Below are 24,447 nucleotides of genomic sequence, written 5' to 3'. Positions count from 1 at the left end.
AAATGCAGAGTGTTTGAAAAGGTAAAGTGACTTTGCCATTACCTGTAGATTGTCATCAAATTCCATGGACCTTGAACGAGGTGGTGATCTCCTAAAATAATGAATGAAGAAATGAGAATGGGGTTGAAAGAGAACTCCGAATGTAACACACCAAATGCACCGAGATGATTCGGCAGGGAATGCGAGTCCCTGGAAAACTGTTGGCAGCTTTAAGGGCAGAATAGCTCTTCAAAATGGGAAGAAGTAGCTCTCAAAAATGGGAACCGCTAAATACATATTGTGATTAAAGGTTTTATCCTTATACGAGTGTTCCCGTTTCATATCAGACACATATTTCATATAAGGACAGTGTCTCCCCATTGTTATATCATGCTGAGTGAACAGAAAAAAGTTTTGTAATTCCTCTTTTCTGACCAATCTTGCTCCACATCCATGTCAATTCAATGTGAAAAAACTTTAAAATCAAAAATGACGAGTAAGCAAACGATAATACTCATAAACAACAAAACCTTTAAAGGCGGTAAAAAGTGTATCGCCTCATATTATAACCTACCCGTCTCGTTCCAATTGAGCGGCGCCCGTTTGATAGGAACTAACCGGTCGCAATCGCGGATCGGTTGGATTTCTCAACGACGACGTTCGATTGGAGAGCTCCTGAAGTGCACTCGGGATGGCCAGTTTATCATCAACCTAGAATACAAAGAAATAAAACTCCATTGCAACGAAAGTAAATCCGAAAAAAATATCCTGGTTCCTAGATACTATAAAAAAGAAAAGCAAAATGTTTGACTTTTAAAGTTTTTTTGTTCTCTTTTTTTTTTCTTTGAATATCAAGGAACCAAGATGTCTTTTCAGACTTGCTTTCGTTTTAGTTTATCTGTACCTGTCAGCTGGCCACGGCCTGAAAGTCATTGACGTTAATAAGTTTTTAGCATTTGCTTTAGGAAGATACTTAAACGTACAGAAACTGCGTGAATTCTGGGATATTTTTTTTTTCGGCGAAATGTTCATATCAAATCTCCAGGATGGCCTTTTCTTAAAAATTTTTTTCCTCGTATTCGCCAAACTGTGCGTTGTGAATTTTTTCCAACGAGAATGAATTCACCAAATTACGCTGTAGGTTGTGGCTGGATAAGGTTTACACAAAGTTAGCGGCGAAAGTGGAACCATTTTTCACAATTGTGATTCACAAAAGATTCAAGATAGAGTCAACTCTCTCATAATTCGAACCTCTATTATTCGAATATTTCTGTAATTCGAACTAAAATATTGGTCCCCTCAGCTGAAAAGTGGTTTAAATTACTCTGTAATTTGAATCTTTCTCTAATTCGAAGAACTGAGCCCTTGAAGATCGAATTAGAGAGGGAGTCAACCGTATAGCAACCGTTCATCTCCTTACCCTTGGAATATCATGAAGAATTTGTAACCCGTCCCCAGGCCCCATGTGTTGGACGTGACTAAAATTGGAAGGTCCCGAGATGAGTTTTGAAACGAGGTCCGCTTCTTCTACTTTCAAACTTTCACGTGTTTTGAATGAAATACGTTTTTTGCTGTTCTTGAGACGGTAAATTGCCGCCACGGCACGCTTGCCTTGATGTGATTGTACTACTAATTCTGATGAAGAAAAAGAAATGATATGAATTTGTAAACCCACCATTGAGGTACAAAGGCGAAAGATAGCATACAATAATCAATATAATTTCGATTTTTTACAGATGATTGAACTATAAGTGTTACAAGAGTACTGGGGATTTTTCACCAAAAAACAAAAAATACAAACAGCTAGGTTAACATAAGATTCTGTCTCCAAAATAGGTATTTCAAGCCCATTGCTGTATAATGGGCTAGAAGACATTGAAAATTTTACCATGAAAATCTATGATGAATGCAGTTGAAACAAAGGAAAAAGGTAGAAAATTATATAATAAAAATCTTTCATCGTTGTACCTTGGTAGTCTTCCTTTTGAAGATAAGCAATGGATTGTTGATCGGGAGAACTAATGAGCGTTAATGCGCCGCTCTCACACATTGGCTGCGCCTGAAACCAAAGGTTGCACGAATTATATTAAACAAACTACACCCGTAAAAAGCGGTCAAACTTAAAGATGGCAGTACAATTATTGTTGTGGTAGATTAAGAGATAGGCTGCACGCATCCCCTCTGATATGATTTGATATAGGGGACGCGTATCGTCTGAAATATTTCTGTCCCAACTTACCCCCGTCTTTTCTTTTTTCTTTTTTGATTATGCGTCATAGCAATACAACGACTTCTTTTTTCTTTGTTCAATGAATGAAAATTGATAATTATGAAAACAACAGCACAATGACTTCATTTTTTTCTTTCTTTGATTGGATGTGACGAAATTATGTAAATTTATGCAAATTTTGGTTACCCCAAATTTGGAGATGCCTTGGAGTTTTTACAAGATACTTCACTAATTGGTCATTTAAAGTGATAGAAATGACGCGTTCTTTAGAAAAAGTAATAAGATTCTTTTATTACATCTTAACGACAGACCAAATCAAATAAGAGCTTGTAAAAACTCCAGCTTGTCCCCAAATTTGAGGTAACTCTGGGACGAGAATTTCATACACGATACGCATCCCCTATAGCGAGCACCTCACTAAAAACCGGGATTTTTCATCTCGTTTCTTAGTGAGTTCCACTTTGACGATTTTCGAAAAATAGAAGCCTTTCAAGTGTTTTGACGCAAATTCGATTATTTTGCTACTGCAGAAGCTTCGAAAGTTAAAAGTGGTCAAAAAATCGAATGTTTAGAGCCCGAAAACCCGGGCTCAAAACATTCGAAAAAGTCGCAAAGTGGAATAGACGTTAATTGCGTAAAAAACGCGGGTGACGTCTAGTATAGGCTACACCCCCTATAACAAAATAAATTCTGGGGATGCGCGCAGCCTAATTAACAGATGACAATTTAGAAATTGATATTGTGGGAGGAAGAACATAATGAAACACACTATTAAACCAGAAAATACAGTATACATAACTAAAACTAGAAAGCAGCAAAAAAAACAAAAGAAACATACCTTAGGTATTTGAATCGTTTGCAACCAAGTGCCCGTGTACACATCAAAGACGTCGATACCGCGTTCCGAATACGCCAAAATGTACGGTTTCGAAAACGCTAAAAAGAGAAAGAAATTGGAAAAGTTTGGAAAAAGCAAAACACAGTGAAATAAACAAGTGATGCAAAAATCTGCTTGAGCCATCTTTTACCAATGATGTTAGCCTACTTTCATGCAAAAAATCAGGGAAAATTAATGATCCAATGTTTCACAAAGTCCAAAAAACCGAAAATGGGGCTCCGTCACATTTTGGCCTTCACCATTTTGCACCTTTGTACCAAAAATCAAAAGATTCCTATGATTCAATCCTAAGAAAAGTTGGTAACAGACGAACGAACGAACGAACGAACGAACGAACGGACGGACGAACTAACACAAGTTAATTTATAGGACCTCCACCCACCGGGGTAGGTCCAAAAAGCATGAGGCAGATATATTAAGACTATGTTCGCCCGAGACGGTTCCGTTTCGCTTCGAAACGAAATGAAGCCATTCTATCGGTTACATTCAAGTGTTGCGTCACTTTTAACCAATAGAATGGCTTCATTCCGCCGTTTCGGAGCGAAACGGAACCTTCAAGTGCGAACATGGTCTTAAACATCGATTTTATTATCAGACGACTCTCCGTAACTCTAACTCCCATTAATTGAATATCTCCATAATTCGAATGAATTCAATGGTCTTGAAAAAATTCTCAATTTTAATTTCAACTCGATTGCTAACGGTAAATAAGGTAATGTCTAAAATAGCCAATTGAAATGTGACAAAAGAAGACTTATTCTTATCAAGAAAGCAACAAAGGAATCTATTCTTGTTCTTTCGGCGCTTCAAAGTCACGTTACATAAGGATTTAAAGGAATTCTGTCCGAAGCCATTCATAAGTTGTTAGATCACTGATGCCAAGGAGTTCTTCAGGGCTTTCTAGACGACCCATTAACGTGGCAAGAAAATATGCAAGTTATTTTCGTTTGAATTTACGAATTATATTATAAAGGTATTTAAAAGCTTACCAATGTGTTGAAGAGGGCTGGGCCAAGTCACTTCTTGTTGACGCGACCTTTTACCATTCGAATTCACGTAGAATGCAAGATCTAAAAACAATGATATAACATTACTTTAAAGTGTGGACTGCTCTATAAAACTGGAATACTCTGCAAATTTTTATATATTGCTCTTAATGGAAAAAATAAGTACCTCGCTGTAAAGATAATAGCGACCTTAAGCATCTAGGACGGCGACTTGAATGAGGACGTGAAGTAAATCTTAAAATCAAATGGCAAATATTATCCGATTTGATCTAGATTTAATATCAGATGGACAAATTTGAAATCCAGGAAAGTTTTTATAAAAAATAACGATATAATTCTCGAAGGATTCGTATCCTTTAAAACTATTGTACTCTTCCTTTACCGTCTTCGTCCTGAAGACGACGTCAAAACAGAATTTTCAAGTTGTCTTCAGATTTGAAAACGTCCATTAATTACCTATTAAAATTAAACTATCCTCATGAGAAAATCGATAATGAAAAGAATAGAATTAAGCTGCAATTCAGATATCAATCCCAAAGAGCTTTCTTTTTGTTCAATCCTGCCGTACTCTTCCAAAGACGCCGTCCTAGGAGCTTAATGTCGCTATTAATTATGAGTGGATTATCTTAAGGCTTTAAAATCATTCAAACATTTTTAGAAAATGAAGAAAATAATGAATTTTTTAAGTCCAATAAGAAAATCTTCATTTTTTCTACTTCATTTTCCAAATTTTTTAAAGATCTTTTAAACTCTTAAAATAACCCGCTCACAATGATCTTTCCAACGAGAGATAACTTTTTGTTAATTTGAACTTTACAATAAATTAAACAAGTGATACTTTTATGGACCTACCTGGTTATGCATTTAACAAATATATAATTGATATCTACGTGAGCGTGACCATTAAACAATCATTCAGAACACAAATAGTAACGATCTATTAAAATTAGTCGTTTGTTTCTTATAAAAAAAAACGTTTAGAAACCAAAATTTCATGATCTTGAAATATTTTCATATTCAAGACTTTGTGAGCAAAAAAACATCCATCTCATCAAAAAATTGAGTAATTTGGCTAAGAACATTGATGTATGCTTATTAATAGTGATTCTTATGGATAAACATGCGTTTTTTGAGCCAACAAATTTTTTTTGAAAAAATCTACTTGAGCCATCTTTTACCTATGATGGTACCCTACTTTCATGCAAAAAATCAAAAAAAGTTAATGATCCAATTTTTCACAAAGTCCAAAAAACCCGTTTTTTAGCCGTTTTTTGGACCAAATTTGCCCCCAAATTTTTTTTCTTCGAAAATCGGGCTCCGTCACATTCGAGGGTTTATAGTTATGCATCTTTTTGCAAAAAATTATAAAGAATCAAAGAGCCAATCTCGAGAAAAGCTAATACCTAAGTAATTGATAATGTGCTTATAAATAAATATCGAATTTGGCCAGTTTTTCTCTAAAATCACGCCAAGCAACCAAAATTTCATGTCTAACCACACACATTCTTCAAAAGTAACCCCTCATGAGCAAAAAAACATCTATCTCATAAAAAAATTGAGTAATTTAACTAAGAACATTGATGTATGCTTATTAATAGTGATTCTTATAATAAACATGCATTTTTTGAGCCAACAAATTTTTTTTGAAAAAATCTGCTTGAGCCATCTTTTACCTATGATGGTACCCTACTTTCATGCAAAAGATCAGAAAAAGTTAATGATCCAATTTTTCACAAAGTCCAAAAAACCCGTTTTTTAGCCGTTTTTTGGCCCAAATTTGCCCCCCAATTTTTTTTTTCGAAAATCGGGCTCCGTCACATTCGAGGGTTTATAGTTACACCATAGTATAAGAAAGCCGCGGCTGGAATATGTACCACATTGTCTTCTCAGTTGATTGCTGTTCTATCTCTGTCTCCGAGCTTTATAAGAACATCAAGATGCTCAGTTTATTATTGGTAGATAATAGTTTTTGGATTTTTTCTCTTATTTTCCTTCACAAAAAGTTTTTTTATTGCTAGATATCTTTGAATCTGTACCCAATAGAATACTTGAACTAATTTGGACATATTTTAGGGGTATTTTGTGGAAAAAATAGTTTTTCGCCAAAATTGAAATTATAAGAACTATATTCAAGATAACAACTTTCTTGTCAGTTTGAATGATAAATTTTGAAGGTGCTGGCTTGAAACTTTCACAGTATTATCTAGATGTACTTTTTCATTGATTTCTAAAAAGATTTCACTGAAATATTGTGAAGGCATTCGAGGCACTTTATTTATTTTTGAGTTCTTTCAGCCCAGCCATTTTGTGCTTGTTTAAATTTCTCATTGTTGATCTTTCCTTTACAATGATTTTATAATGCAAGTGTATTATCAAGGGTATATCATGTCTAAAACACACTGAGAAGTAAGTATTAACGACAAACCAATAAGATTTACCATTAAAGATGCTACATTACTGATCTCTTGATAAAAAAATAGTCATCAAATACGACAGAGCTAGAACAACAGAATTTCAGATGTTATCATTCCAGCCGCGGCTTTCTTATACTATGGTTACACATCTTTGTGCAAAAATCAGAAAAAACTAATGAGCCAATCACGAGGAAAGCTAATAACGAACGATCGAACGAACAGACAAAGGTTAATTTATAGGACCTCCACCCCACCGGGGTAGGTAAAAAAAAACACCAGTCCATTTACCTCTGAAACAGAGCAGGTATTCATCATCGGAGACTTCAACGGCAAACATTGCTTCTGATTGTGTCGTGGCCATGAATTTCAAGGAGGGATCGTCGTAACTCACCAATTCTAAGGGTAGGTGTAAAGAATCAATTGGTTTAAGTCAACAATCAACTAATGTTACTCTTATAATATTCAGCATCTTAAATTCTTCTTCGTGATATGCACCACTGGAGAGTCTTCCAAGAATTTTCCAAAAATTTTCACCCAATACGTCACTTTTTCCATTTTTTGGGTGGAATATTTTAAAAGTTCTCTGAAGACTCTCCAGTAGTGCATATCATGAATTGATAAGACTGCAGATCATATCTTGGGAAATTATGACATTTATTGAGAGAAATCTTACAAATATAGAACTTAGATAAGTAAGTAAGCGAGTTTGCGACCGCAGTCGAGGGCGACCCGAAGGCTCCCTTTTCGTATAGCTGTCTACCCGAAGGTAGGGGAGCGCGCCACTCCTTTCCCTGGATTTCTCCACTTAGATAAACCAACCGGAGGATATATCTAGGAAGTTAAGGGCAGCGCAAAATGTTAATTTCGGATTTATCATGGAAGAGCCTTAATCAATGTTATATTGTTAGATGAGATAATTCTGAGACAACAATGGAACTTCGGCAGTCAGTAGGAAAATATTCTCAAAACATTATTCCTCCACGCCCCTTTTTAAAGATGTAACATCATACATCTTTCAGTCTCCAAGAACAGTAAGTACTTCTATTGTTGGAGAAATCTCCCCAGTACTTACTTTGCAAGGGTGCATTTTCTTTTGAGATATCTGATATCGTGAAACCGGACGGGTGTCCGACAAATAATTTATTGTTGTGTATTCCTATCCATTGAACCATGAAATTGAATGAAATTTCCTGCAGAAATGAGAAAATGAGAGGGTTAGGAAATTAATCTACTCCGAATATTGGTTTTTTTTTTGCACAAAAACCACTTCCACTCGAGCATGAGAAACTTCAAAATCAGGAATATGAGTTTCCTTGTTGACGGTGAATTTCAGTATTATTGAATAATGGAGCGTATCGAATATTAATTTTAATGCGAAATAGTACATACCCTAATCTTTCTGTGACGAGATTTGGTTCGATTCAACTCATATAAGATAGCGCTCTTTTTCAACCCGACACATAAACAGGTACAGCTGCCAAGTCGTATGCTGCCCGTTGCGAAGAATAAAGCTCCTGAAATTATAAAAATTATTAAAGGTTGAGTCAATTTCTATAACCTTAATTCTATAACATGTAAAATTAACAAGAAGAGCGTCAACTCAAGCATAAAAAAAAATTATTTTGAAAGCTTGATCATATATTTGAAATTTAAATGCAAAAGTATAAACATCGTGCTTTCTACATTAATACTTAGAAAACAAAAGGTGGAATTTTTAGAGTTTCTTGCGGGTTTCTTGCTTTCTAAAGTATTCCTGCTAAGTTGGTTTTTCTTCATAAATTGTGTAAAAAACTTCATCATTTATTATCTGAAAGTGTTGGAAATTTCTGGGTTTTTTCCGAAAAATGTCCTAATCATCATGCATTACGAATTTCTTAACTATTTTTCTTACCTTTAGATTCCGGTATTTTGATTGGTTCAAACGAAGATCCTTCGACAACGGATAACATGTAAAGACGAATGTGTCGTTTGCCTGTGGATAGAAAGTTAGTTAGTTAATAGTTAGCACAGTTTTTCATGCAAACTGTCTTAAATACAATTGGTCAAAGCAGGGTTTTTTCCTCTGAGACGGAAAATGGATTTTTCACAGCAAATTAGCACATATTCTTTAAATTTTGGTAAACTTAGGCAGAATTTGAGACAGAAGGACTTTTAGCACTGCTTTAAGGGCTTTATTTTAGTGTTCCCGTGTCATATCAGACACATATTTCATATCAGGACAGTGTCAGCCTATTGTTATGTTATGCTAATATAAGCGAAAAAATGTTTTTTATTTCCTCTTTCTGAATAGTCGAACGTGCGCACCGCACTGGGCTCAACTTCAGATTTTCCCGTTATTAGAAGGCCCAATTGTAACATTTCAAATATTTAGTATGAGGTAGCAAATATTCTTTGTCCGTTTTGGCTGAAACTCGTCCCCAGGCCCCAAAAATCAAAATTTTCAAAAAATGAAAAAAACACCCCCAGATATTCACCCAAGGAACATGTGTGCCAAATTTCAGCCAAATCCGACCTTTTTTTGAAGTGTCCAGGCTGCCAGCCTCGTTTTGGTGAAAAACTCGTCCCCAGGCCCCAAAAATCAAAATTTTCAAAAAATGAAAAAAACACCCCCAGATATTCACCCAAGGAACAAGTGTGCCAAATTTCAGCCAAATCCGACCTTTTTTGAAGTGTCCAGGCTGCCAGCCTCGTTTTGGTGAAAAACTCGTCCCCAGGCCCCAAAATCAAAAATTTTCAAAAAATGAAAAAAAACACCCACAGATATTCACCCAAGGAACAAGTGTGCCAAATTTCAGTCAAATCCGACCTTTTTTTGAAGTGTCCAGGCTGCCCCAAAGTTTTAGCCTCGTTTTGGCGAAAAACTCGTCCCCAGGCCCCAAAAATCAAAATTTTCAAAAAATGAAAAAAACACCCCCAGATATTCACCCAAGGAACAAGTGTGCCAAATTTCAGCCAAATCCGACCTTTTTTGAAGTGTCCAGGCTGCCCCAAAGTTTTAGCCTCGTTTTGGCGAAAAACTCGTCCCTAGGCCCCAAAAATCAAAATTTTCAAAAAATGAAAAAAACACCCCCAGATATTCACCCAAGGAACAAGTGTGCCAAATTTCAGCCAAATCCGACCTTTTTTGAAGTGTCCAGCCTGCCCTAAAGTTTTCGGACGGACATACAGACATACAGACATACATACAGACAGACAGACATACATACATACAGACATTCTCAGATTATAGCTCAACTGAAGTTGAGAACAATCTTGCTCCGTATCCTCGTCAATCCAATGTGAAAAGCTTACTTTAGTGTTGACCAAGCTGAAAGTGACTGAAGACTAAAGGCTATAATGGGATTAGTTTAATTTATCCATAATATCTCAGAGACTTGGCTGAAATAAATTATATATAATTTCATGCCTACAATGAGAAATTTAATCTCGTAAAGCCTAAGCAGGAAAACTGTCTTAAGGGTGTGTATTGGTCCATATCATCACCTTACCAGATAATACAACAAGCAGTTGTTCTTCCGGTATCATTTCTACTTGTAGCACTTTCTTAACGTCATCGATACGCGTAATACTCTCTTTTCCCAACTCGTAAGAAAAAAGACCGTCCTCCGTGCCAACAACAACTTTATCTTGATTGACGACGGCAGCGCACGTCATAGAGCGGAACACTTGGATGTTGTTGGTGTCGCACAACGATTTGGAATGGTAAGTGTTCTAAAAAAGAAAAGTACATGTTCCAATCAATAAAGAATGATGTTTTGGAAACGAACCTTGTGCAAATTTCTAGATGAAAATATTGTATTAAATTTATATTTTACAAAAATATAGCAAATTGCATTGGGTCATTTCAATGAAGAACATTTCAATGGAGGGGGGGGGGTAACCTGAGAAGAATTTCCAGGGGGGCTAAAAGAGTGGTTTATTCATTATCCAGGGGGGGGGGTAAAGATAGGTTTTAGTTCGCCCACCTTCACTTTGAGGTATAAAAATAAATTTTTCCAAGGGTTTCCTTGCAAATTTTGCCATTTTTCAGGGGTATCCTCACATTTCCCAGAATTTTATTTTGACTTGAAAAGGTTCGTCCACCCCCTGTATGGATTTTTAATGAAATAGTCCATTAGGCCAAGTTTAACGATTTGTGGGTGAGTGCAGCCTATGTATTTCTTATTATTCCACTACATTCAGTTACTTAGGGTCAATCAACACTTAGGACATGGGGCAACAGAAGAAGAATAAGGGAACAAGAGTTTTGTAGAAAGTTTCCAAGAAAATTGATGAGCCGGTTGTTGTAAATGGACGGAGTGGAATTCAACCTCAGCGCAACGAAAAATATAGAGACCTACAGGGGAAACCTTGAGGCATTGTTATCAATAATGTTTTGGTGTGAAAAAGCCCAATGAAAATCTGCAAAAACGGCGATTTCCGGAATTTTCGGCCGGAAAAATTTTTTTTTCCTCAAAAATCGGACTCGGCCATGTTTTGGGCATCGCTAATACGCATCTTTGTGCAAGAAATCAGAAAAAACTAATGAGCCAATCCCGCTAGTAAAAAAGCTGGTAACAGACGGACTGACGGACGAACGAACGTACGAACATCGGTTAATTTAAAGGACCTCCGAGGTAGGTCCAAAAATAGAGACCTACATGAGAAACCGACTTACGCTTCTATTGACGCCATGGTTTTTGTTGTAGAGTTGTAATAGTTCATTGATCATGCCAACCCACTTGTCTCGTTCTTGTTCGTTATCACACAGTACTAGTTGGTTGTTGACGGGTGATGTCGAGGTGAGACCAGCTACTTTGATCTGAAAGGTGAAAGAAATATAAAAGTTTATAGTAGCGTGTTTATTCATCCTGATTGACTGAGGACGGCGGTAAATCAGCACTTTTACCGTCCCCAATTTTCGGTTCAATGTTGCGGGTTATAACAAACCGATCCAGTCACTCCGCCGTACTCGAAAATGCAAATACATAAAATATCGAGTAGGCTGCTGGTGGCTGTTCTCTATTTTCGTTCTTGTTATACTACAAGTGGTTCTTTAGAAGTCTTGAATGAAAGTAATTTTAAGTGGGCGTATAATAGAAATTGAAAAACAAAACTTTAAAGAATAACAATAGACTTTTTCATAAATTACATTACAAACATCACTTGCCTCGTTTTGAAATTATTGCCATGGTGATTAACTCCCAGCGGATTTTATTAAAACTACTTCCTATTCATAAAAAATCATTTATGTCTCAAGAGACGGTCACCATTCGTGACGTAATTTATGAAAAGGTCTATGGAATGATATCTAAGACAAATACAGAAACAAAAAAAGTGATCCACCTTGAAGCAAATTTAGACAGTAAGCCAAAACATAAGATTGACCAAATAATGTACTTACTGTAAATATACACGGAATGTCCCTCTTGTTGGCGTGGATGACATCAGAAGAGAGTGCTGGCGACACTTGGAACTCTTCATCTTTCATATCCAATACACAGATGAGATTGTTGTTCGCATGCCGTTCGCCAGACGCTTCGTAAATGAGGATTTTGTAGTCGCAAACGACACCATATGCTCTCATCCAACCGCGTTTGACGCCACCAGGTTTCGGTACCTAGAAGCAAAAGATGAAATTGATACCGTAAGTTTGTCTCATTTCGACACCCGTCTGATCGCGCTAATCAAAGTCAATCAGCGATTCCGACCTTCCTCAGTTTCTATTGTTCATATCTCTAAAGAAGGGTGTCGAAATTAGAAGATGGATGTCGACATTAGACCAACTTACGGTACCATGTTAGATGCAGTTGACAGAAGAGAGAACTCGATTTAATATTTTCCGTATAATTAGACAAGACTCGTCAGGCTATCTTTCGTGCACCTTTAGCCTCCTGTACCGAACGTTGTCTCTCCTGAAATCTCTAGAATTTGGTAAAATAAGCTTTTTAGTGGAAAAACACCAGAAAAAGTGCCCTTTTTGGTCACCAGCGAACGCTGTCCTGCCTCTCTAGAATTCGGCCTGAGTAATGTCTTTTTACTTCTTTTTCAGAGTTTCAAAATCATTCTTTATACTTACACGTATGAACGACTCATGAGCTGTACCACGACCCGTTTTCGCGTCAATACCCAAAGGCCTGTTCGTCACTAAAACGATAAAAGTACAGTCACACACGTCAGTTAGCTATAGTTTAGACGGCCGACTTTCTGCCCTGCCTATTTTAATTGTCAGAGTAAGCAGAAAGTGGGCACAAAGTTGGCAGTTAAAATCTTTGCTCGGAAAAGATTGAAAGAAGACATTGTATTGACGTCAAAAGAGGGCAATGCATTGAGTTTAGACAGCCCACTTTATGCCAACTTTAATTTACAATTAGAATAGGCAGGGCGAAAAGGGGGTCGTCTAAACTAGAGCTTAAATGTTTCGGAAATGTTGTTTAATTCAACTTACGAAATGGCTACTTTTCAATCAAACCTCAAATAAACTTATATAAATGAAAGTACAGAAGTTAAAATTTGTTTGTCAAAAAGGTGTGCAGTGTTTTTATTTTTGACCATAACTTAACCTGACTTAGCAAGCATTTCTCGTATAATAAAAAGGTTGGTATCGTTGGAAAGACATTTAAGTGCGCTTATATTTTTCACTCATTTGATTTTCAAAATTCGCTCAAGAAAAAGAAGAAAAATGAAGAAGAAGAAAATGAACTTCTTGTAACTATGTGCAAGAATTGATATCTATTTATGGGATAAACATTTTTGAAAAATTGTTTCACATAGTTGCTGATCTAAGATTGGGCTTTTCCAGAAAAAAACCGTGCACCCCCTGTTGAGGAGGTCCAACCTTTTGTGACCTACCCCCTCGTAATTCCAGGCAATTTTAGTATCATACCCCTCTGGAATTCCAAATTTTTACAAATTTTCAATCATTACCCCTTGGAATTCCGCTTATTTTTGACGGATTTTCGTCTACCCTTATGGAATTCCGCTGCATTTCAAACCTTACCCCCTTGGAACGGAAATGGACCTCCTCAACAGGGGTACACGATTTTTTTCTGGAAAAGCCCATTGAAGTTTCATTCTTGTCAAATAAAAAAAGGTAATTATTGCACTATTCTACAAGAAGATAATTTAAGTGTGTACGGCAACGTAGTCAGTACCCTCATAAGAGTGTTAAAAAAATGAGACTTACGAAATTGGGGCGGTACAGGACATTCCATTGGAGCATCGTTGATACAACGCATATGACAGTGATACGAACAATCTAATAAAAAATATAAAATATCATTCGTTATAGAAAAGAGAGTCTAACCACATGGGCCTTACCCCGTGGAATGTGAAATGTTGTATGCCAGATCTCATAGAGTCTCTATAATATAAATCAAATGTTTCCTTAATCGATCAAGTTTTCTGGTCCCTTCAGTTAAAAATGCCTTAAAAGCCAATCTTCATAACACGGAATTTTCTTAACTAGAAAAAAATTGTGTCATGGAGACTTCACGGCACTGTTGGCCCTATGCTCGTGACACAACAGAGCCATGATGTATCGGCAACTGCAGTTTAGAATATATGGAGAACATTCGTTCTCGGAAGTACCTGAAAGCGTGAAAGATGTCAAAATCCCTTAACGCTACCATCCTACAATACATGTAACGTAAGTTGGTCTCATGTCGACAGGCCCCATTATATCCCGTCACAGGGATAATACGAAGGTCGTAAATGCTTATTATAAAAACGATTTTTCCTGTCTGACAGATAACCCAAGGAATGTAGTTTTAATCGGCGATTTCGAACTTCCTATCATCTCTAAAGAGGGGTGAGGGAATTCGACGAGGGATGTTAATATTAGATTTATTTGCGGTAGTACACTCATCTCGTTATCAAAAGAACAGTAGACTCACCCTCGCAAAGGACACCTTGACGTGAACATCCAGTCATAATGGACATGCATAGATGACATTTAGTGGGCGTTGTGAACGTCTTTGGATAGTACCGATGCATGATCTAAAAACATTGGATGACAATGGATGAATATTTATTCGACGAAAAAAAACCTTTCCCCGGTAAAGGTTGTCAGTTGTATTTTGAATAAGAAAACTCGTACACGAGTCCACTTATAGACATGAAAAAAAGAAAGCTCATTCATTCAATTCCGTCTTCTAGACCAGCGGCCGAGGTAGTGAATTGTGTCACTTCGTAGGGCACCCCTTAGATCAGGGCAAATTTTTGATATTTTGCTCCTAATAGGGTGTAGAATTGACAAAAAAAATTTGCCCTTCGAATCTCCTGCATTTTTCGAGTGAATCGAGTTTTAGTTAATCGATAGAACTTATCAAGGGTCCCCCCCTTTACTAACGTTTTTTTCGAAGTCTGAAAATCAAATACTGTACCTGATGCTACCAACTGATTCAGCGTGAAAAGTAGATAAAGAAAATGGGGTTATTTGTTAAGTTTCGACCACCTGGTGCCGAGAAATGACATTGTTAAGGCGAAAAATCGACGTTTTGGACGTTTTCCGATGACGCCAGCATTTTCCTAGGAGCATTTTCAGAAAAAAATCATTCACACGGCTGGATAGCCCTGAATTAGCAGTATCCAAAAATGGTATGGCTTGTTAACTTTCGATGTCCAAATCTCGAGATATTTTGGTTTAAATATTGAAAATTATCGATATTTTTTGCTGAGTCAGCAGTTTTTCAGCATATTTACCCACCTTAAAAATGAATTATCTCGAGATTTAGACATAGAAAGTTAACAAACGATACCATTTTTGGATACTACTAATTCAGGGCTATCCAGCCGTGGGAATGATTTTTTCTGAAAATGCTTCTAGGAAAATGCTGACGTCATTGGAAAACGCCCAAAACGTCGATTTTTCGCCTTAAAAATGCAATTTCTCGGCACCAGGTGGTCGAAACTTAAAAAATAACCCCATTTTTCGGACCCTTGATAAGTTCTATCGATTAACTAAAAATCGATTCACTCGAAAACTGCTGGAAATTCGAAGGGCAAATTTTTTTTGTCAATTCTACACCCTATTAGGAGCATAATATCAAAAATTTGCCCTGATCTAAGGGGTGCCCTACGAAAACCATTTTTAAGGCCTTTTCTGAACCTCGGACGCTGGCCTATTCAGCATGTTGACCGAACTGAAAGTAATTAATTCATTTTAGGGCAGAGCAAAGAAATGGGGAATTTCTTTTGAATTTCTAAGATTAAAAATCTTTCTATGGTACGGAAATTATTTAAACCGTTAAGGTAATTTTAAAGCCCTAATAAATTATTTCTTACATTTCGGTTGATTTTCAAAATTTCTAAAATACTAGGCTTGCAAGGTATATACTAATAAGAACTTTCGGTGCGTAGTATAAGGATTGTCGACTATGACTACACACTTTTTTTATAAGCAACAAGGCTGCTAAGACTTGAGGCCTGAAATAAGTCAGTGCTTTTTTCAACATCTCGTAGAGTGCATGGAAGCTTTTCAGGTAATCTAAGCACGGCAAATGATAGCCTTTGACCAAATAAGCATAAAATTTGGTATAATTTGGTCAAGGCAAATTTTTAGAAAATGAAAATGCTAAGCAACCCAAGGCCTGACTTGAAAGTTGGAGTTGGCTATGAAAAATGTGTAACTAGCCGAATATGAAAATTCATGGCTTTTTTATTAAGTCCAATGCTAGCAGAACAGGCAGATTTTAGGTTAAAATTACAAAGAGTCGAGAAGTATGAGTTAGGGTTAGAGAGAGGTCTAGAGAGTGCTAAAAGTGAAAAATTTACTTACCACCCGCTCCGGTGGGGGTGCTTCCGTATGTTGCCGATCTTTGATAGAAGTGATGGATGCTGACCGTTTCTGTTCCGGAACTTTAGTAGCAACCGGTGTACTACTGTTATTGACAGTGTTAGATAATACAGGTTTGTCTACTACAGGTAATGATTGACTGTTGATACTGTTACCACGATTTGAGAAACTGATGGAACTGGTTCTGGACGGTGCTTCAGATTCAGCATCAGAATCTTCTTCCGGTAGCTGTGGAAAATTAATAGGTGCGAAAAAGACGGGTATTAGTCCATGGGGCCCTTCGACTGAGGCAGGGGACATAGACGCTTCCTTTTTTGCAGACTGATTTTGAACGAGTCAAAAACCTTGAAACTATGGTCGATCGACCATGGTAGGTGACATATCCCCCCCCCCAAAAAAAAGATTTTAGGTCTCTCACTTTAAAGGATGCGCCAGGGCCCATGTAGTTAGCAGATTTCGGCAGTGACACCCTGAAGTAATTTCCAATCCTCTCAAAGGTAACGAATCGAGTCGGAGATTGAGCCCCCTACTTTTTTGAGAAAGACAAGTGTATATCGTGCATCAGTTTTATGCAGACAATCATCAAATTTTGAATGTCGACTTCGTGATTGACTTTTTTTTCTCGGAAAAACCAAAATGCAAATGAGTTTCCAGCTGTAGCTATATAAAATTCAGTAACGAAGAACATAATATAGTAGAGAATAAAGTAGTGAATAGTTTGAGCAAAAATCTTATTTTTGTGTGAATTTATCTTTTTTCTATCACCGGTAGTATCTTAATGGAAGACACAGGGAGAACAGGAACTTGGTTCAATTCATGGAAAAATTCGAGAGAAGGGTAGATCTTAAAATGCAATACTGTACGTTAATTAACTGATAATAGCGGAAAAATAAGTTAGAGGCTATAACCTTTTTGATTATTCTTTGTGGGAGCTGGTGCTGAGGGATGAAGATATATTATTTTTGCTTTCCTTCAATTACCAATATCACTTATTTTCATTCAAGCATAAACGGAAATCAAGTTTGTTCAAATTCAAAAGCGTTCGAATCATAGTAATTAAGAAGGGTTCACCTTGACTGTAGATTTGTTCTGAATCATAAAAAAAATTCGGAAAATACATTAATGAAATGTACAAATAACGAATGATAGACCAGCGACCGAGGTAGAGAATTGTGTCACATCGCTTCTGGAGTGTTCTACGAATACCTGTTTTAAGGTCTTTCGCGAATTTCGGACGTTGGTCTACAAAGGATGGAAGGGAGGATGGAAGGGAGGAGGGAGACAGAGAAAAGCATACTTACATCAGGAAGATTGGGTGAGTCATCCGATGAAAAGAAATTCAAGAAGGAGAAATTCAAACCACCATCACCTGAAAAATAATGAAAAACAAGTGATACTTTTATGGACCTACCTGGTTATGCATTTAACACATTTATAATTGATATCTACGTGACGTGACCATTAAACAATCATTCAGAACACAAATAGTGACGAACTATTTAAATTAGTCGTTTGTTACTTATAAAAAAACGTTTAGAAACCAAAATTTCATGCTCTTGAAATATTCTTTCATATTCAAGACTTCGTGAGCAAAGAAAAACATCCATCTCATCAAAAAATTGAGTAATTCGGCTAAGAACATTCGTGTATGCTTATTAATAGTGATTCTTATAGATAAAGATGCGTTTTTAAGCCGAAAAATTCTTTTTTTTACAAAAATCTGCTTGAGCCATCTTTTACCTACTTTCATGCAAAAAATCAGAAAAAAACAATGATCCAATATTTCACGAAGTCCAAAAACCCGTTTTTAGCCGTTTTTTGGCCCACATTTGCCCAATAACATTTTTATTTGAAAATCGGACTCCGTCACATTCGAAGGTTTATAGTTATGCATCTTTGTGCAAAATATCATAAAGAATGAAAAAGCCAATCTCGAGAAAAGCTAATACCTAAGTAATTGATAATGTGCTTATAAAATATATCATCTTAAACACACATATTCTTCAAAAGTAAGCCCTCATGATGAGCAAAAAAAACATCTATCTCATAAAAAAATTGAGTTATTTGACTAAGAACATTGATGTATGCTTATTAATAGTAATTCTTATAGATAAACATGCGTTTTTTGAGCCAACAAATTTTTTTGCAAAATTCTGCTTGAGCCATCTTTTACCTATGATGGTACCCTACTTTCATGCAAAAAATCAAAAAAAATTAATGATCCAATTTTTCACCCGTTTTTTAGCCGTTTTTTTGGCCCAAATTTGCCCAAAAAGATTTTTTTTCGAAAATCGGGCTCCGTCACATTTTGGCTACCACCATTTTGCATCTTTGTACCAAAAATCAAAAGATTTCTATGATTCTATGATTATAGGACCTCCACCGGGGTAGGTCCAAAAAAAGTTTCACAAAGTTATAGAAAGTAATAGTGTTGCAAGCAGCTTTTGTGGATTTGTGGGTCGTTTGACATCCTCATAATTATTGTTACTCATAATTTGTAAAGGTTCACCTTTCTAACCTTCTCTTGTGATAAGAAAGGACGTTTTTTTAAAAACTTTAACGTCTAATTGCACATTCATATGACCCCTAATAGAGACATTTCGAAATTGGCTTCTTCTTACAAATCGTTGTTATCCACTTGAAGCTCTTTTCAATCTGATTTATGCTTAGTAAGCTCTCAGATTCCAGCAAAAGCATTTTCTTTAAAAAAAGGGATTGCTTGTTTAATGTTTGATGACTTGACAATTAAGTACATTATTTGACCCGTAATTATAGCCTTCTTTACGAGATAAAGCAAGTATTTTAAGTAGTAGTTACTCGAAATACAATTATTAAGGTTGGCAAAACCTATACTGATAAGGAAAATGAGTAATGAGTTTTAAATATGACACTTGATTCATCGGTGGAATGTTTTTTTTTGCTGCGACATGGAAATCACAAGTTGAGCATCCCCTTATTGCTTCAATGCCAAAAAAATCTTTAGACCTTTTTTACTTATCGGGGAAAAAATTTCGGGGGAAAGTGTCTCACACTTTTTCTCACAAATCTCTGAATGTCTCTGCGGTGGAATGCAATGGTATCTTTCAATTTTCAAAAGATCACGTTCCTACGCTTGTGTTTTCTCGGATTTTGTGCAAGAAAACTGGGACAAACTGAAGATAGAGACACAGAATCTCGCAAACCGAAACAGACCAACACACAGCAAGTTTTTTCAAATAATAAAAAACGCCCGTGGGCGGGGTGGTACAGGTTAACTTTATCTTTGCTTTGGACTTTTTTTATTTTCGTATGCCGAAAAAATTGGCGCGTCTGATTATTAAAATATAATTGATCTAACCTGATTTCAGTTGGTCGTTTTCTTTCCTTAATTTGGCCAACTCCTCCCGTAAAGCTTTGAGTTGTTTATGGCCGTCATCGTTCCTCCTCTCTGATTGGTTCAATTGTGATTTTAACTTTTGTAGTTCCTGATTCAAGTTTTGTTTAGCCTCTACTTCACTCTTGAGGTTAGCCTGTAGCGTCAGTAGCTCTTGTTTATCCAGTCTTTGAGAGCGTCGCGTCTGCCAGTTTTTGGCCTATTTATTAGAAAATATTATATGTTAGCTATGACGGTACACTTTACCTGTGTTAAAGATTTCTAAGCTTGGAATTATAGCAAAAACTATATTTTTTGATGTCCGTTCTTTTCAATTACAGTATACTGATTAAAAAAAAGTCAAGTTATAAAAGTACGGTTGGCGCTCTCTAGTTCGATTTTCATCAAGGGGAATTGGATTTTCATAAATGGAGCGTATCGAATAGTAGAAAGCCGTTTATAGAAGAGTTTTTTGTTGACGGTGACTTTCAATATTATCAAATAAAGGAGCGCCATGATTGTAGAAGCTTGTTGTCAAAAGATAAGTAAGATTTGCCATCTCACTCTGAAATCTGGATATCCATGAACAAGTTTTACGATATAAAATGACTTAGATCATACGATTCCACTTACAGCTGCATTTCCAACGCCACCAAAGCCAACGGTTTTGAGACCATCCAATTCTTCAGACATTTTGCTAGCCAACGCTTGTAAATAACCTCGTGCATCTTTCTCATCTGTTACCCTGTAATGAAACGATATGAAAGTTTTCATAATAAAAACGATGTCCCTTCTCCGGGGGGTACACATCAATTTATAAGAACAGACTATATTCATGATATTCATGACGTAATCTTTCAAACGGAAGCACCCGAGATAACCCGGAACTAGTGGCAAAATAAGAAAAAACTAGTGGCAAATTTTGCCACTAGTTCCGGATTATTTTGTGTGCTTCCGTATAAAAGATTACATCATGAATATCATGAATAAGAACACAAGGCTTCGATGGCCAAAATATTAAAAATGTGCAGACTCTAAAATAACTCGATTTCTTAGGAAAATGTACAAAAAATACATAAAATGTTGAAAATAAAAAACACCATCCGCTGGCTTCAAAACTTTTGGATGTTCTTAAATATAAAAAAGGAGAATAGAAATCAAAATACAAACCATTGTATAATTTCTTTGATTTGTTCTTCCCAATGTGAGACAGCTTCACGTTTGTCGGCCAACTGTCGTAATTCTTCTTCTAGCTTTCTTTGCGAGTCAACACTTCGCTCGTATTGTTGTGTCAACTATATACGTGAAAAAAAGTCGATAGTTTAATTATATAGCTCATAATGAAGAGAGACAAAAAGAAGCTGGAAATATAAGGATTGCCAAGGCTTTTCGTGCTCCTTATATACAAATCCAACCACGGGCAAATAACTTCGTACTAGATAAATATCACTTACCCTATATAATATCAATTTGTATGAAATGGCTACCTTTGAGCTTTGGCAAGAGGAAGAGGACTAGATGTTGATTATTTGTGAAGTTCGATTTTAAGAAACAAAATCTTTTCCATACTCTTGTGAGAAAAACCTCGAAAAAAACCTTACACCTATGGTAACATGGGAATTCAAACCTTGTAGGGAAATTACACTTGATAATTATGATGGGTTATTTTTTCTTCTTTGGCGCGCCTTCAAAGAGAGCAATTAATCGTTAATTGCATCCTGTAGCGAGCAATTAATCGTTAATCACACTCTTCAATGACGAGCCAATGTTTACAAAATTGATTTTAATGTTTTTTCTTACATTTTTTTATCGAACGAAATTATATTCGAATTGCACTCGTCGTTATCATGTGATTACATATACTAATCAGAAGGTCAAATAGTACAAATAGTGGAGAAAACATCCTCCACATTGCCAAACGTAAATCTCGTGATAGAAGCCACGATAAACTTTCAATAAGTATATCACTCGATAAACTCAAACTTATTTAGATTAATGGAAACTAACCGTTTCAAGCTCTTGACTTAGTTTATCGTTTTCTTTTTGTAGGGCGTTTTTGTTGCGTAGTGTTGCTGTTTTGAAGTCAGCCAGTACTTGATTTTCCTCTTCAACGCTCTCTCGCATCTTCTTGTTCATCTTATCTTTCAGCTCCTTGACCTAAGGAAGAAAGACAGGAAAAGTAGTTCAGTGGAGTCTCCTTAACGCGAACAAATTTACTAATGGCCTATTCAGTTAATGCCTTATAAACCTTACTCCATAACTCGAAATTTCCTTAACTCGAACAAATTTGTGTCCCACCGTGCGTGTCCCAGTTATAGAGACTCCATTGTATAAAAAATGGAATGATTTGTTACCTAATATCGATAGTCAGATTATTGGATGACATAGCATAGAACGATAGTGTCTGCCTACTTTTCAAGCAACCCCCCTTAAAATGCAATTTTCCTCATATCAAAAGTATTACCCTTCAAAGTGCCTTATAAACTGCCCCTTATTTTCAGAATTCTTTTTTAGTCTCTCCCCCCCCCATAAATTTCTGCAATATAAAAAGTTTATATTGTAAGATATATGTTTAAAATTGGTTCGGAAGAAATGATCCGATTCTCTAAACTAATCGGCCTAGAATCGGTTATTGCCAAATTGTAGCAGAATTGCCTTACCTGGTGAGACCGTGCAATAGGCCTTGGTATGCGAGACATTTCGAGGATATTCACTCGAGCGTAAAAGCATGAGCAGCCTTTCGAACATTTACGAAATATTCAGAACTCAAGTTAAAAGTGGTTTCCCTTGTTACAAAATTAGACTTTTCAGCTCTTGCAATGAATATTATGATTTGAAATATTTATAAGTTTAAAACAGTACTGAATGAAATGCGGTCGTAACAAAGATACTATTTGTATGTTGTTCGACACTATCTTGTACCAATAAAACTTAAATTGTCTATTCAAGGCAAGAATTTGTAAGCGAAATAAAAACTAAAGTCTGCAAATCAATAATATTTTCGTGTGGAAAAACGAAGAAATGTTAGGAAAAAGTAAAACGAAAATCTTCAAAAATGGCGATTTCCGATATATTGGCATTTTCGGCCAAAAATTTTTTATCAAAAATCCGAATCGGCCACATTTGGGACAAAAAAATCGGGAAGAACTGTAGATAAAATCTTGAGAAAATGCCAACAAAAATTCTCTTCAAAAATCAGGCTCCGTCACGTTTTAGGTATTGCCATTTTGAATCACTGAATCAGAAAAAACTAATGAGCCAGTCCCAAGAAAAGCTGGTTACAGACGAACGGACGAACATCGGTTAATTTAAAGGACCTCCGCGGTAGGTCCAAAAATCATTTGACTTCCACGATTCCCGTCAAAGTAAAGAAAGACATTTTGTAATGTGTATAGGTCGTTTCAAGGATGGATAAAAATATGTTTCACAGAAATATTGATCGTATTAAGTGTGCTGAACAGTCGCCAAAGTAAAGTTTCAGACTTCTCAGACGAGGAAGAAAGCGACTTCAAACAAATTAGAGAAGATTCTTCAAAGTTTCTAGAGTTATATAGTGAATTTGGCAACGGAAAAGCCTCTTTTAGTACCTCGCTAAGAAGGAAGAACTAATGCTTTAACTAGTATGGAACTCTCTAAGGAGTGAAGACTATCATGAAAAGTAGCAAAATAATCAAGTTTTAAAGAGATTTATTCCAAAGCGAATTGCGAAAAAGTCTTGCGATCCTACCTCTTGTTCTAAAGTCGAGCTGGTCTGTTCACTTTGGTTTAGCTTTTCTTTAAGTACCTACACAATGAAAAAGTGAAAGTAATTAATACAAGATGATCATTTTTAAATGCTGTCAGTTCTAAAGTCATTATTTTTAAAAGGGTACAAGAATTAATTCTAGGAATGATAATTTTGGGTAAAAATCACCACGAAAACGATGTGATGACAATTTATTCACTCTGCATTGAAACAATAACATCAATGGAAAAAAGTCAAGGCTAAGAAAAAGTAACTAATAGTATTTTCAATTTGGTAGCCCTCACGACAGGTAGTTGAGATTAGGTGAGCCTTCTAGCCTTAGATTAATAAACCAAAGCAAAACGAAATATCATCTTCATAGAGTTTCTTCCAAAAAATGAACTACTCACATTATTTTCCATGGTCATTCGTTTCTTTTCGCGCGATAATGTTTCTTCGCTTTCCACTTTAATTTTGTCCATTTCACTTCGCAACTTGACCACGTCTGAGTCGCTTTCACGCCGCGCGGTTGGTTGCGGCCGTTTCGTCGTGTCGAGTTCCTCTTCCAGTTGTTGGCAGTAGAGGTCCGCTTTTGCGCGTAACTTCGCTTCACGTTGTTGATCGGCTTGCGCTTCTTCTAGCTTGACGGCTAAGTCGTGCCGCTTCTTTTCCGATGTACGGTAATCTTTACGCGACGTTTCCAGTTTATTCATAGCGCTCTCTATCTCTTCCTCTTTCTCACGCACTAGCCGGGATAATTTCATTTTCTGTGAGCGTACTTCTGCTAGACGGTCGTTGAGGTCACTGAACTCGTTCATGTTTTGTTTCTCTTGTCCTTTGTTTTCCTTGGCTTCTTTTTGGAGTGATGATACCTTCTCACGCAGTCCAGTCACCTCATTCTCTAAGTAGTCTTTATCCTTCATGATGAGGCGTTTGGAGCGATCCAATTCCTTCACTTTGCTGTTGAATTCTGTAATTAACAAGAAATATTATAACATATTATAAAATATTTAATAGTAGTCTATGCTTGCTTACCCGAGCTGAACTGCCGAGTCCTGGGAAGGAAGA

The 24,447-nt window shown here is 36.4% G+C and overlaps 1 protein-coding gene across 2 annotated transcripts in view; it reads right to left on the bottom strand.

Moving 5' to 3' along the window:
- LOC136798889 (serine/threonine-protein kinase MRCK alpha-like) overlaps positions 1-24,447 on the bottom strand; it is a 46,435-nt gene that overhangs the window by 2,513 nt on the left and 19,475 nt on the right. For both annotated transcript variants that reach the window (XM_067055550.1, XM_067055551.1), the window contains exons 18-41: positions 23,790-24,349; positions 23,383-23,439; positions 21,663-21,812; positions 20,826-20,950; positions 20,289-20,400; positions 19,641-19,875; positions 17,605-17,672; positions 16,286-16,531; positions 14,403-14,505; positions 13,694-13,765; positions 12,587-12,654; positions 11,912-12,127; positions 11,186-11,329; positions 10,017-10,239; positions 8,420-8,500; positions 7,918-8,042; positions 7,601-7,718; positions 6,817-6,924; positions 4,097-4,177; positions 3,048-3,145; positions 1,948-2,038; positions 1,400-1,614; positions 554-690; positions 43-91 (exon numbers count right to left, since the gene is read on the bottom strand). In XM_067055550.1, coding sequence (XP_066911651.1) covers positions 43-91; positions 554-690; positions 1,400-1,614; positions 1,948-2,038; positions 3,048-3,145; positions 4,097-4,177; positions 6,817-6,924; positions 7,601-7,718; positions 7,918-8,042; positions 8,420-8,500; positions 10,017-10,239; positions 11,186-11,329; positions 11,912-12,127; positions 12,587-12,654; positions 13,694-13,765; positions 14,403-14,505; positions 16,286-16,531; positions 17,605-17,672; positions 19,641-19,875; positions 20,289-20,400; positions 20,826-20,950; positions 21,663-21,812; positions 23,383-23,439; positions 23,790-24,349 — 3,482 coding nt within the window. The remainder of the gene's footprint in view (positions 1-42; positions 92-553; positions 691-1,399; positions 1,615-1,947; positions 2,039-3,047; positions 3,146-4,096; positions 4,178-6,816; positions 6,925-7,600; positions 7,719-7,917; positions 8,043-8,419; positions 8,501-10,016; positions 10,240-11,185; positions 11,330-11,911; positions 12,128-12,586; positions 12,655-13,693; positions 13,766-14,402; positions 14,506-16,285; positions 16,532-17,604; positions 17,673-19,640; positions 19,876-20,288; positions 20,401-20,825; positions 20,951-21,662; positions 21,813-23,382; positions 23,440-23,789; positions 24,350-24,447) is intronic.

The sequence above is a fragment of the Clytia hemisphaerica genome, unplaced genomic scaffold (assembly GCF_902728285.1).
Source record: "Clytia hemisphaerica strain Z4C2 unplaced genomic scaffold, Clytia hemisphaerica genome assembly, whole genome shotgun sequence".
NCBI lineage: Eukaryota > Metazoa > Cnidaria > Hydrozoa > Leptothecata > Clytiidae > Clytia > Clytia hemisphaerica.
This window is presented reverse-complemented; position numbering and strand designations above follow the sequence as displayed.